Source organism: Phragmites australis, chromosome 10, assembly GCF_958298935.1.
Source record: "Phragmites australis chromosome 10, lpPhrAust1.1, whole genome shotgun sequence".
Taxonomy (NCBI): Eukaryota; Viridiplantae; Streptophyta; class Magnoliopsida; order Poales; family Poaceae; genus Phragmites; species Phragmites australis.
The window spans coordinates 25,685,230-25,697,046 of NC_084930.1; the positions used below are offsets into that span (position 1 = coordinate 25,685,230).

Below are 11,817 nucleotides of genomic sequence, written 5' to 3' on the forward strand. Positions count from 1 at the left end.
AACTACGATTAAGAGTAGCAGGCGTCGAGGCATACGAGGTAGGTTAGGTGGGGCGGTTGGGTTGGCTGGGCCAACCTAGACATCTAGGTCGGTGGCTTGCCCGCGACGTCCGACTACGTCCGCAGACGAAAAGTTATCCCACACAAAGAGTAATTGGGTCCTGAGTAACCTCTGTAGGGCTAATTTGGAACCCACCCCGCCCTATGGGTCTAAAACGAACCCGGTCCGCCCGGTTATGCCAGCCCTACAGCAGCAGGACATCCGGACAGGACGGCAGGCGCGGTCAACGCGAGCGCGCGTCCAGAGCAAAAGCGAGCGACCAATCCTACTGCGATCCGCGCAGGACCCACCGGCCGATTCCGGAGTAAGCTTCCAGAACCTCCCGCCGATCCGCACCACCCCATGGCCGCCTCGGCCGCGCGGCCGCCGCCGTCTCCGCCGCCGCGGCTCGGGTCGCTGTGGTCGACGCTGGAGGACCAGCGCCGGGCGGCGGTCCCGCTGCTCTCCTCGGCGTGGACCCTGCCGACCACCTCCCACGCCGACGGCGAGGATGGTGAGCGGCCCAAGGAGGGGCTGCTCCGGCGCGCGGGTGCGGCGGTGGCGGGGTGGTGGGGAGCCGTGTGCGCGGGGGTCGCGGAGATGTGGGCGTTCGCCCGGGCGGACCCGCGGAAGGCCGTGTTCGCGGGCAAGGTGGGGCTGGCGCTGGCGCTCATCTCGCTGCTCGTCTTCCTCCGGGAGCCGCGCGACATCGTCAGCCACTCCATCTGGGCCATCCTCACCGTCGTTGTCGTCTTCGAGTTCAGCATCGGTGCGCGCTGCCCGCTCCTTTCTCTGCTACCCCTCCCGTGTCTCTGTTCCGGCGGGTTAAATGTGTCAGCTTTGCTATGATTAGTCTGCTGCTGTGTTCTTGGTTCGGTGATTTGGGGTAAAGTGTTTCGATCCCTCCAATTTCTTTTGTGCCTTGATCTCCACTTGGGATTCTTGTGCTGAAGTTACTAGCTTTTTTTTTTTTCCTTTTTCTCTGTCCCGACATATCAGTTTTTCACCTCGGAAAAAAAAAACATATCAGTTCGTGGAGAATGGCCAGGTTAATTAGCGGCAAATAAACATTTCGATGCAATGTTCATCTGATCTTCACTTCTGCAGTTCAGCGGCTGCCGTTACAGTTAAAAACACGCGGGCATGACAGCTTAAAGTGTTATTATGAGATCCTCTTTTTTCCGGCAATGATTCTAGGGATGTTAGGCTTGTACTCCCAGCAGTGTGCCACACGGATCTTCTATCAGTTGAGGAACTGAATTGGCTCTTCCGTGTGCAAAACGACAGCATTGAAAAAAAGTAATATATTTATTCAGGGGGAGAAGGGATACCTTGTCTTCCATTAGGTTCATCTGTTGAGCTTCCACTGTTATTGCAGGGAGAACGTGTCGTGCAGCTTTTGACATTGGAGAAGACCCGGTTGTAGATGGATTAAGAAACTGGTGCTTGTAGTATAGTTTACAGTGTTCGCTACTAGATTTAATTTCAATCCGGGTACCCTGGGATGTGTTCAACTTTAGAGACATTTAAAGCGGTTATGGACCACTGCATCTTAAAATTTAAGACAGTTGTTTTTGGGGAAGTCATCAATCTATCTATAATTGCTTGAAAGTAGTATTTCTAAATCTACTTTGGACCCCATCGTTCTAGGTTCAAATGTAAGACCTCGCAATACAGTGGCCATGCACATTGACTAAAGAACTGAATGTTGTTTGGAAGAAAAACTAAAATTGGCTCTCAACTGGCAACTGGAGGAGGCTGTCTTTTTTTTTTTTTTTTTTTTGACAACTGGAGGAGGCTGTTATTTCTGTGATGCAAGAAAGTACCAAACTTAAAGAAATGTTACTTTTTGTTCATGGAATTTACATAAATATACCTCTGGTTACTTATAAAATACTAAATTTGATGATCTGTACACCTGTAAATTCATTTGTACATGTCCCGCAGTTGATTTGGATCAGCGTAAATGCAGGTGCAACCTTAAGTAAAGGGTTTAATCGGGGATTGGGAACACTAACTGCAGGAGCTTTTGCTCTAGTGGTTGCAGAATTGTCTAAACACCTGGGAAAATTGGAGGAAGTGATTCTTATAACGAGCATCTTTATTGTTGGTGAGTACTGAGGCATTCTGAGAGCAATCATTTGTTTCCTCAAGGGTGACCTATGAGTATATCTAACGTGCAGTTTGTCTTGATGTTTTATATTGGTAGCCTTTTTCACAACCTTGACGAAGCTGCATCCAAAGATGAAGGCATATGAGTATGGATTCCGTGTATTCTTGTTGACGTTCTGCTATGTCATGGTCTCTGGATACAACACTGGGAAGTTCACTGACACAGCTACAAGTAGATTTATATTGATTGCTATTGGTGCTGCTGTCAGTCTTGGAATCAATATAGGTATTTACCCAATCTGGGCAGGAGAGGATTTGCACAATTTGATAGCAAAGAATTTCGCTGGTGTTGCAAAATCCCTGGAAGGTATGGCCTTTCACCCCATAAAATCCACAGTATTTTGCGTGCTGCCTTATTATACTTTTATGTGTTGCTAGAAAATTTAAAATGTTATTTGTGGTGTCATTGAAATGGTCAACGGCTATAGACTATAGATGCATCTGATTTGTTGATTTCATGCCAAACTAATGATATCAAATCCTTGTATGCTTGATACCGTTGTTGGCTGTTTGCTTAGGTTGTGTTGATGGATATCTGAAATGCATGGAATATGAAAGGATTCCTTCAAAAATACTTGTGTATCAAGCATCTGATGATCCTTTATATAGTGGGTACAGGGCATCTGTTGAGGCATCAGCACAGGAGGAAACCTTGGTTTGTGCTTGCTCTAAATTCAGCAGTTCTACCAAGATTATTTCGGTGAATTTTAATTAGGTCCTTTCTATGTGTTTGCAGCTTGGTTTTGCTATATGGGAGCCACCCCATGGCCCTTACAAAATGCGGAACTATCCTTGGAGGAATTTCACTAAAGTTGGTGGAACATTAAGGCACTGTTCCTTTGCAGTCATGGCATTGCATGGTTGCATTCTTTCAGAAATTCAGGTTTGTTCATCTAATATCAACAACAAACTGTTGACATTTTGCATCTATTTTCCTAACAAATATATTATTGATTTAGGCACCACCAGAAAGCAGAAGGGTTTTTGGTGCAGAGATTCAGAGAGTGGGACAAGAAGGTGCTAAAGTGTTGCGGGAGCTTGGAAACAGAGTCAAGACAATGACCAAGTTGAGTTCTTCAGATATTCTATTAGAAGTCCACATGGCAGCTGAAGAGTTGCAAAAAAAGATTGATGCAAAGTCATATCTTCTGGTGAACACTGAAAGATGGGATGCTAGCAAGCAAGCTCAAGGAATCAAAGAAGCCATGAATGGCACCAGTGTTGTGGAAAAGGAGAACAAGGACAAAGAAAACAAGAATGAAGTGGTGGAACCTACCATTGTTGATCAAACTTTAGTGCATCAATCAAAAAGCTTTCTTGATAATTCATTTATGAGCAGATTTGATTCAGCATCAACAATGGACGGTTTTAAGCCACTTCTGTCTTGGCCGGCTCAAAGATCATTCCATCCGAACTTGCCACTTGAAGATGAGGAGTCCAAAATATATGAAAGTGCAAGTTCTTTGTCCTTGGCCACATTTGCATCGCTTCTGATCGAGTTTGTTGCCCGACTACAGAATGTTGTTAATGCATTTGAAGAGTTGAGTGATAAGGCTAACTTCAAGGAGTCTGTGGAGGAACCTGCTACACTTACCACAAATGATGGTGGGTTTTTGGATAAAATATGTAAATTGGTAGGATTGCAGAGTCGACACTGATGATGACCCTGCAAGGTTCTTCCATCTGAAACCTTGCATCATGTTTTGTCACCCAGTTTCCTTTTTTTTTTTAATTATGGACTATGAAATGTGTATAAAACTAAACTTGTGACTGCAATCAGATGATTGCCAGCTGTATTGCTGATGGAGCTCAGTTTACAGCCACAGAAGTGATCCACTATGGTAAAATTTTGATCTATGCATCTACTGCAGTCTCAATTGTGTTTTCATCACCCTGTAAATAATATTACACCTGGCTAGTTGCACATATGTATATTTTGCGAATTGTGTTTTGTCCTTGCCATACTTTTGGAAAGGAAGTTGTGTTGTTCTACTTTGCTCATAAGTTGTGATCATGCTTTGTTGCACTTCCCCTGAAATTTGATCTTTCTTGTACTTTGCTCAACGTTGTGATCTTGCTTTTTTATGTATATTGATGCAAGCCGTATGGAGATGAGACTCGATTAGGATTCCTGCCAGTCTCGTCAGTTGTCACAACATTCCATCAATCACAAACCACTGGGTTTGTTTTACAGAAATGTCGTAATTACTTTTGATTTTCCATTGATATGCTTCGTCACTTTAGTCTTACAAAATGAATGAGTACTCTACAACGTACTATACAGAATTATTCTTCTTTGAGCATATACAACAGAGCAAAAGTACCACCTGGTAGCCATTCCTACCTACCTTCCTTTTTTCCTCCCTATCTCGTAACCTTTTTTTGTATCTATTAACTATATTCATAATTATACGAATGAATGTAGTAACCTTTTTTTTGTATTGGTCAGGCGATCTCGTGGTAGTCTCTGTGCAACATTTACAGAAATTGGTTGCGCAATGCTTTCCGGAGGAAGAAAGGAAGCCTGCTTTGCTTGTGCGGGTTGGTGCAGTCTGACTGAACCCATGCGATCTTATTCTCATCATTGTCATACACAATTAACTTTCCACGAAGAGAAACATCTGCAAGAAAAGGGAGGGAAGGATAAATTTGGTAGGAACAATGGATTGGGCAATGGAAATGTGTCAAGAAAATGGCCAGTGGATACCTCCGAGTACTATTGCCGAACCAAAACCGACTTCTGTTCCATCGAGCACCCCAAGGCAGACATTGCCCTTATCCTGAAAACCCAGGGAAAAACATGACGATAGACTTCAAAGAGGAAATGGGGTTTTAGACGTTAATAAGATACGCAGCAGAGTGAAAGTATATAAGAAATATTGCATGGAAATTTACAGTAATGATCAAGTAGTCCTCAGGAGACATAGTGAAGGTTCTGGTGAAGATAAACAAGCTTTTCTTGAATTGCAGAATCAAGGGCTTGAATAACTGTTTCACATCATCCACAGACCTGAAAATGCAAAAGGTTGTCCAAGAAAAGGACAGAGGTTTATTTATCTAGAATGGATACTTGCCAATTGTACCTTGTAGCTGATAATTTGGTAAAAAAACATCTACTAATATAGTTTCATCATGTTACCTCACTGGAAAATCAGCTTTCATGCAGAAAGGTAGTGTTTTATCTGAGTCGTCTTGTACAAATCTCGGGGAGGCATCTTTCAGCTGTTAAGTTACAAGAAAACATAAGTAACACGGAATTGAACTGTTCCATGATTCCTTCTACAGAAGAAATAACACTCACCACAGCAATCAGGTTTGTATAAGCTTCTCGTGGGAAATACATATATGTGCTCCCACTGTCAAAGATCACTCGAGTCAACTTCTCTGACAGTCCTCTCACACTGCGATGCTGATCTCCGTAGTTTACTTTCTCGACTTCTGTGCTGTATATATTACTGAAACTCACAAAGGGCAAAGTTTCAGTTCCATATGCACCTAATTTTCATGATGAGAAATCTAAAAATAGACGTTCCACAACCCGTCTTTTGCATCTAAATATTCTGTGGTTATAGAAGAAAGCTAAGATGCAGTCATGCAGAGCAGTTTCATGTCATTTATTGGTGTATGATGGCAGTGATTACCATTAGTAGTGAAAAGAACATCACTTAATTGTTGCATCAAGGAAATAATAAAAAGGATTATATCGTTATAGAAGAGCAGTTGAGCAGTTTTGTCTTTGTAGTTTGGGTCTTGAGAGTGACAGGAATTGGTTAAGATTGCTGAAGATATGTTACAAACAGATAATAAACGTATTGACTAAAAATGATGCATGACATCCAAGGGAAAAATGATAGCCACATACTGAATTAACTCTTTTATAAAAGAGGGGGAACTTACTTGGGACCATTTCTGATAGGAACCCATGTCATGCCCCATCTGGGAATGTAATCATCGCCAAGAAACAAATAACCAACACCACTGGGATCTGTGGTCATACAATGACCAAAAACATTGGAGATAGTCCCTTGTCTGGCTAGCTGTGTAGGAAGGCTTATTGCCGCGCTGCTCAGTCCTAGGGCTCCATCAGTATTTGTCAGTGAAGCCAGAAGGTTTCCTTGCTGATCATATCCACACCTATATATGGTAGACAAATGGCAGTTAGTTACTTCGTCACTATGCTAACAGCAACCTTCATTATACATGTCATGAGATTAGCTAGTGAAAAGTTGACTCATACCCAAACACAATGTCTAGATTTTCCCTTTCACCATCTTCACTGATGAGTTGCATACTATCTCTTGCAAGGACGCCCATAGAGGAGCTTCCATCGGCATATGTGAGATCATAGTCGCACTGGTTGGAAGTGCCACCAGGTTTTAGGTTGCCAGGAAATTCTTGACAAAATGAATCGCTGGAAGGAATTATATTCCCTCGTGCAGGCTTGTATAAAGGATGAGGTCCCTGTAACAACAATGAATGTTTTATGACAACAATACAATGAACTTGATCACTTGGGACAATACATCACATCATTAAAAAAGAAGAATACACAGGAGGAACTATCTAGTTTTGATTCAAAGGAGAATGGGGACTTCGAACCCATGACCTCAAATCCTCAGCGACTAGGCCACATGGATGTCCCCAATTAGGCTCACCATGAAACAGTGGAACTACTATATCCATATCAACAAGGCAACAACATCGTAGTGAAGCTGGGATCTCCAAATGAACCAGAAAGAAAGCATGCAGATGAAATGGTGCATACCTTTGCGCAGTTTCTGCATGGCGCATCGCACTGGATCCATGTGAAGTCGCTCCCAGTATCCACATCAAGAAAATAAGACCTTGGTGGGTTGCCAATAGACATAGTTGTGTAGTATTGCCTGCAGAGTAAGGCCAGAGTATTAAGAAGGACAACAATGCCGTGTTAACAATAGCAGAGGACATGGCCTATCGATGATTCGACATATAAACAGAAAAGTCAGTCTAAAACATCAAATAGGCATGTACACTTAGCAAAAGAATTGACCTCAAAGCCAGCACAGCAGTCTTCCTCCTATAATTTATTCATTAATTAATTGTTAACCAAAATATTAAACACAATTGTATCCAAATATAGACTAGTTTGAGAGTGCTAGACTCTGCAATATCAAATGATTGAAAGAGTTGCAGTTCCGTATGATGGTCAAATTTCCAATTCTACCAGGCACGACGAAAGTACAACTACGCAACTAGTACTAAATAAATCATAATGTCAACTACTCCCGAATACATACAGCAAAGTTATTACTTGTTTAGTTAACATTTAATTGCTGGATCCTTCTAAACCATGCAAACCAAACAGGAAAAAAGGAATATCAAGATAAACTCAAAATCATCGAAAATTTTACAGAAATTTCCGCGATTATGAGCCGATAAACCCCAAGAACGAATGCACACTAAGCCGCATTCGATCGTCAAGAACAAGAACGCAAGCCTTTCCCCACAAAACCAACAAAAGGAACCCATTTCCCCTTCCAGGAAACCAGCTTGTTCCAGAATGTTATCAGAAATGGAGCAAACACAAAACTGTTCGACAGAATTACGAAATCGAATTCTTGCACCGGTTGCACGCACCCGTCGGGGAACACATGGTCACTGAGGGGGAAAATGGCGGCCGTCAGATTCTGCGGTGCGCCGTCGCTGCCCCCCGCCCTGACGCCTCCGGCGCGCGCCTTCGGGTACAGCGGCAGCAAGAACGACCTGCGGTCCCCCCACTCCTCCTCCCGCAACGCCAAGAACCGCCAGGCGGCGCCCGCATGCCCATCCGCGTACAGGCAGACGTACCCGGCCACGGCCAGCGCCGCGAGCGCCAGCGCCGCCCCCGCCGCCCGCCACAGCGAGAACCGCGGACGCGGCCGCTCCTCCTCCTCCCTCCGCCCCGCGTCTTCGGCGTTAGAGGCGGCCGCGTCGCCACCGACCGCCCCCGCGCGGTGCAAGAGCGCGACCGCCTCCTCGGCCACGGACACGGAGGTGGGCAACCCGCCGATATCGTCCGGGAGGACGATCACGACGGTGCCGTGGGGGGAACACGGCTGGTCCCCTTCCCCCGAGCGCCCCGACGGCTCCGGCGAGTTGTCCATACCACTACGGCCAGGTGAGAGCTGGTCGTGGAAGACAAGGCAACGCAACGCGAGCTGCCTGCGAGACAATCGTTTCTTGCCTTCTTGGTTTGTTTCTTGGCTTGGGTTTGGTATATTACTGGTTCGTCCCCCGAGTCCCGACGACGGCTTCGGGTGTGGAGGACGACGGCGTGCGGGTGGCACGCCCGGTTTGACTTGCGTGTCCGGCCGCGAGGTGGGAGGGCGGAAGGGGGATTTGCGCGCTTGTTGATGATCGAGTGCTAGCCTGAATATACTATCCGTGTCTCTAGAACGTGGGGTTGTTTCGTGGTTTTAGCTATCATGGATAATATGCAAGGTTGATAATGTGGTCCTGTAGTCTTTTGACTTAGAAATAGATATCTTATGTAACTTTATAAAGGAGAATTTCTAGTAAATTGAAGTGAAATGATGCTACTTGCTTTGTTGTTGCGATACACCGTAAAACACCTGTTTCAGTTCCCTCCGCATGATATGCTCGAGGCAATGCCATTAGAAAGTTTTTCTTTATGTGTTTTCATTATGATTTTTGAAAAGCACTTCTTTGGTACAGGAGAGAAGAAAGGATTGGAATAGGCTCTTAAAGGTGGTGTTTGTTATATCTCTCTGTATAGTATCCCTAGGTAGAAGTTTTAATATGTATATATGTATATATATTGGTGTCGAGAATTTATATCTGATAATATGTTCGGAAAATAATAGTGTTACATTTGTGGATTAGAGATCGAACATAAAACGAGACACACATGATGTATATAGGTTTGGATCTCCGGTTGGAGTAATACCCTACGTCTTATATGGATGATTATGTATATGTATTTATCCGAGTACAGACAATGTGGTTAACTTATTATAAGGAGTAGATCAGATCTAATCTAACCTAGAGATAAAGTCGTCAAGTTCCTCCTGCGTCAAGGTCATGATGCTTGTCTTCAGTAGCTAGATAAAAGAGTCTCTCCGGGGGATCTGGGTCTCCACCTTATAAAGGGGTGATGTATCACCTCCTATCCATCCGTAATTGATAAAGAGTCCTTCTTATCATCAAAGTAAATAAATCTGTTATGAATACTAGTCTTCTCGAGTTGGGTAAGTAATCGAGGCTTTCATAATATACGCCTTTTAGATTATGTGAGTATTAGGTACCGCAGATTCGATTCCATAATATCCGAAGTAGTTAAGTATGCACATGGTATACCCTGTCCGTATATGGTATACTCCTTATACATATATACCATATAGTCAGCTATTTGACAGTAGCCCCCTAAATCTACTCAGCTGGGAGGATTTCTGCAAGCGGCTACTCGAGTACCACCAAGTCCAAACCTGGTCGAGTAAGGTAGATCGAACTTATAGTTGAAAGAATAGAATAAGAAGATGCTCTCTTCCGAGTATCAAGTGGAAACACTTTTAGGCCGAGTGCCCTATTGTTATCCGCACTTGAGACTCGATAAGGGCTAGCAATATCGACTTCTCGACGTCCATCTCTGAGTAGAGTTAAAAAGATCTCTGAAATTCGAAACAATAGGTATAGGTGCATTAAATGTGATCAGACAGGCATGTAGATTCACACTACGCTATCATCCTATCTTTCACACCGATCTAAGCATCACAATTTTCATCCGAAGCGGAAATAGTTTCTGAGTCTCACCTTGAGGCAAGACCTATTTAATTATCTTAGGTGAGAGCTCCATTGTTTTATCCCCGTTGCCTCTTCTACACTTTCGCCCTTCGAACTCATCCACCATTGTTTTTATTCTACTAAAGAACTTCACCTTTCTCCTTTGATCTTATGGTGAAAACCCTCGATCGGGCGACTTTGCCTTTTGGAATGTTTGACACTATCTCCAACAAGCTACGACATCTAGAAGATTTCGCCTTCTTCCGTTGTGTCTGTACATCATAGCGTGAAGCGTGTAGGACGACGGAATTCGCTCCATGGAACCTAAAAGGGCCGTTCGTGCACGAGGATGGCTTGGTGGAGGTCCATCGCCTGGGAAGTGAAGCAGTTTTTAATCTTCATTTTTGGGGTTTAGTCGGTGATAGCTAGGAGATGATCGGAGCCTCGAACGGGCTCTTGATCGTCATCGAGCGAGGGCGTCAGATCAAAGGTAGGGTAACTAACCCGGTGATCAGATGGTTCTGTGATCTTCCATCGCTTTCCTATGATATGTTCTGGTGAACCTGGAGAGGTTTGCAATGCACAAGGATGGGAAATTATTCATCATCATTGTGCATAGGATGTCGTGCTTTCACCTTCAGATAATGAAGAGAGTGCACGTTTATCTTATCAACGGACCACCACGGTGGTTTCCGATATCTAGTGGCAGGTTTTGGTGACATATTTAGAATTTTTTGGATGGAGTGGCTTCAGAGGATCCATCGGGAGCTGTGGCGACATTGGAACGATCAATAGCCGAGTTTGAGATCTGGCAATCTGGTCTGAATCATTATCGATTGCTCCTGGTCAAATCTCACACGTTTTTCCTGAAGGTTGGCGAACAAATTGATGATCCAGCCAAACACAATGTATTGACACCGGTCTCCCTCCATGCATTTGGCAATGATATTTGGGAGACACTAGAATGGGAGGATGTTCCTTGGGCGAAAGAAAGATCAATTCTGCTGGGCATGACCTCCGAAGCTGTATCGTTAGTACCCGGAGTTACCAACCCCGGTCGAATTCTTAGCTTCTGCCGAATGAACTCAGCTTACGACCGAGATGATTATGTAATGTTTGAAGTTTCTTATCATGATGATGTTTCCAGGACCATAAAAACCCTTGAGGGGAATTTCAAATAGCATTGTTGTAAATGGATATCACTAAAACTTTCTCCTTAGTCGAGCGGTAAGCTTTTTGGTACGGCTTTGTCTGATGATTGCCATAAAACTTCGCTGATATTTTGCCTATCTAACATGCTATTGTCACTATTTCCTTATCAAGGAAACAGAGTTAGCATGAGTATATGCAATCATGATCTGTAGGCATGTAGACCACCTTTAAGACTTATTTATCGAATCTCCATTGATATCTAAAACTCAACTAGACAAATTGTTAGATATATGGCTCTTAAGTTACTACTCGAGGAGACTGTAATAATAATGAAAAGACTAGTGTAAAACTAGAAACAGAAAAACATGATGGTCTTTTGCAAACTTTCACTAACTTGCGTGTTTAACCAACGTTCGGACATGAACTTGACAGAGGACACACATCGGATCAACTAGAACTTAAGAACTTTTTTTAGCCATTAGGCGTGAAATATTTGATAATCTCTTATGCCATTATGCTTTATTAGGTGTAGTTGTCCATCATCAACCCGACATATACCTCTACTATCTCTTATCCAAAGCAGTCGATGCAAAGCCAAATAAACTTTTGCAAAAAACCATATATAAAATTTACGAAAAGTATGGTATTATTATGTAACCCCCAACTCTATGGTCGATGAGAAGATTATTTGATCTA

At 43.6% G+C, this 11,817-nt stretch overlaps 2 protein-coding genes across 2 annotated transcripts; one reads left to right on the forward strand and one right to left on the reverse strand.

The window, feature by feature from the left end:
* Positions 1-239: 239 nt before the first annotated feature.
* LOC133930467 (aluminum-activated malate transporter 5-like) lies at positions 240-4,070 on the forward strand. Its single transcript, XM_062377122.1, has 6 exons — positions 240-808; positions 2,012-2,149; positions 2,249-2,518; positions 2,730-2,866; positions 2,948-3,094; positions 3,171-4,070. The coding sequence occupies exons 1-6, from the start codon at positions 403-405 to the stop codon at positions 3,867-3,869; spliced, it is 1,797 nt and encodes a 598-aa protein (XP_062233106.1). The 5' UTR covers positions 240-402; the 3' UTR covers positions 3,870-4,070.
* A 490-nt stretch (positions 4,071-4,560) lies between these two features.
* Positions 4,561-8,552, reverse strand: LOC133930468 (aspartyl protease APCB1-like). The gene is made up of 9 exons (XM_062377123.1): positions 7,828-8,552; positions 6,977-7,094; positions 6,449-6,672; positions 6,109-6,345; positions 5,513-5,666; positions 5,351-5,433; positions 5,107-5,221; positions 4,919-4,991; positions 4,561-4,832 (listed from the first exon to the last, which is right to left on the reverse strand). Exons 1-9 carry the CDS (start codon positions 8,331-8,333, stop codon positions 4,690-4,692), a joined length of 1,653 nt encoding a protein of 550 aa, XP_062233107.1. The 5' UTR covers positions 8,334-8,552; the 3' UTR covers positions 4,561-4,689.
* Positions 8,553-11,817: the final 3,265 nt, after the last annotated feature.

Bases quoted from the DNA above. Each gene is read 5' to 3' on its own strand.
- LOC133930467 (XM_062377122.1), top strand. From the start codon at position 403: ATGGCCGCCTCGGCCGCGCGGCCGCCGCCGTCTCCGCCGCCGCGGCTC. The intron at 809-2,011 runs GTGCGCGCTGCC...GCGTAAATGCAG, and splicing joins CGTCTTCGAGTTCAGCATCG to GTGCAACCTTAAGTAAAGGG. The intron at 2,519-2,729 runs GTATGGCCTTTC...CTGTTTGCTTAG, and splicing joins TGTTGCAAAATCCCTGGAAG to GTTGTGTTGATGGATATCTG.
- LOC133930468 (XM_062377123.1), bottom strand. From the start codon at position 8,333: ATGGACAACTCGCCGGAGCCGTCGGGGCGCTCGGGGGAAGGGGACCAG. The intron at 7,095-7,827 runs GTGCGTGCAACC...CTTACTCTGCAG, and splicing joins GACCATGTGTTCCCCGACGG to GCAATACTACACAACTATGT. The intron at 5,434-5,512 runs GTGAGTGTTATT...GTAACTTAACAG, and splicing joins ATACAAACCTGATTGCTGTG to CTGAAAGATGCCTCCCCGAG.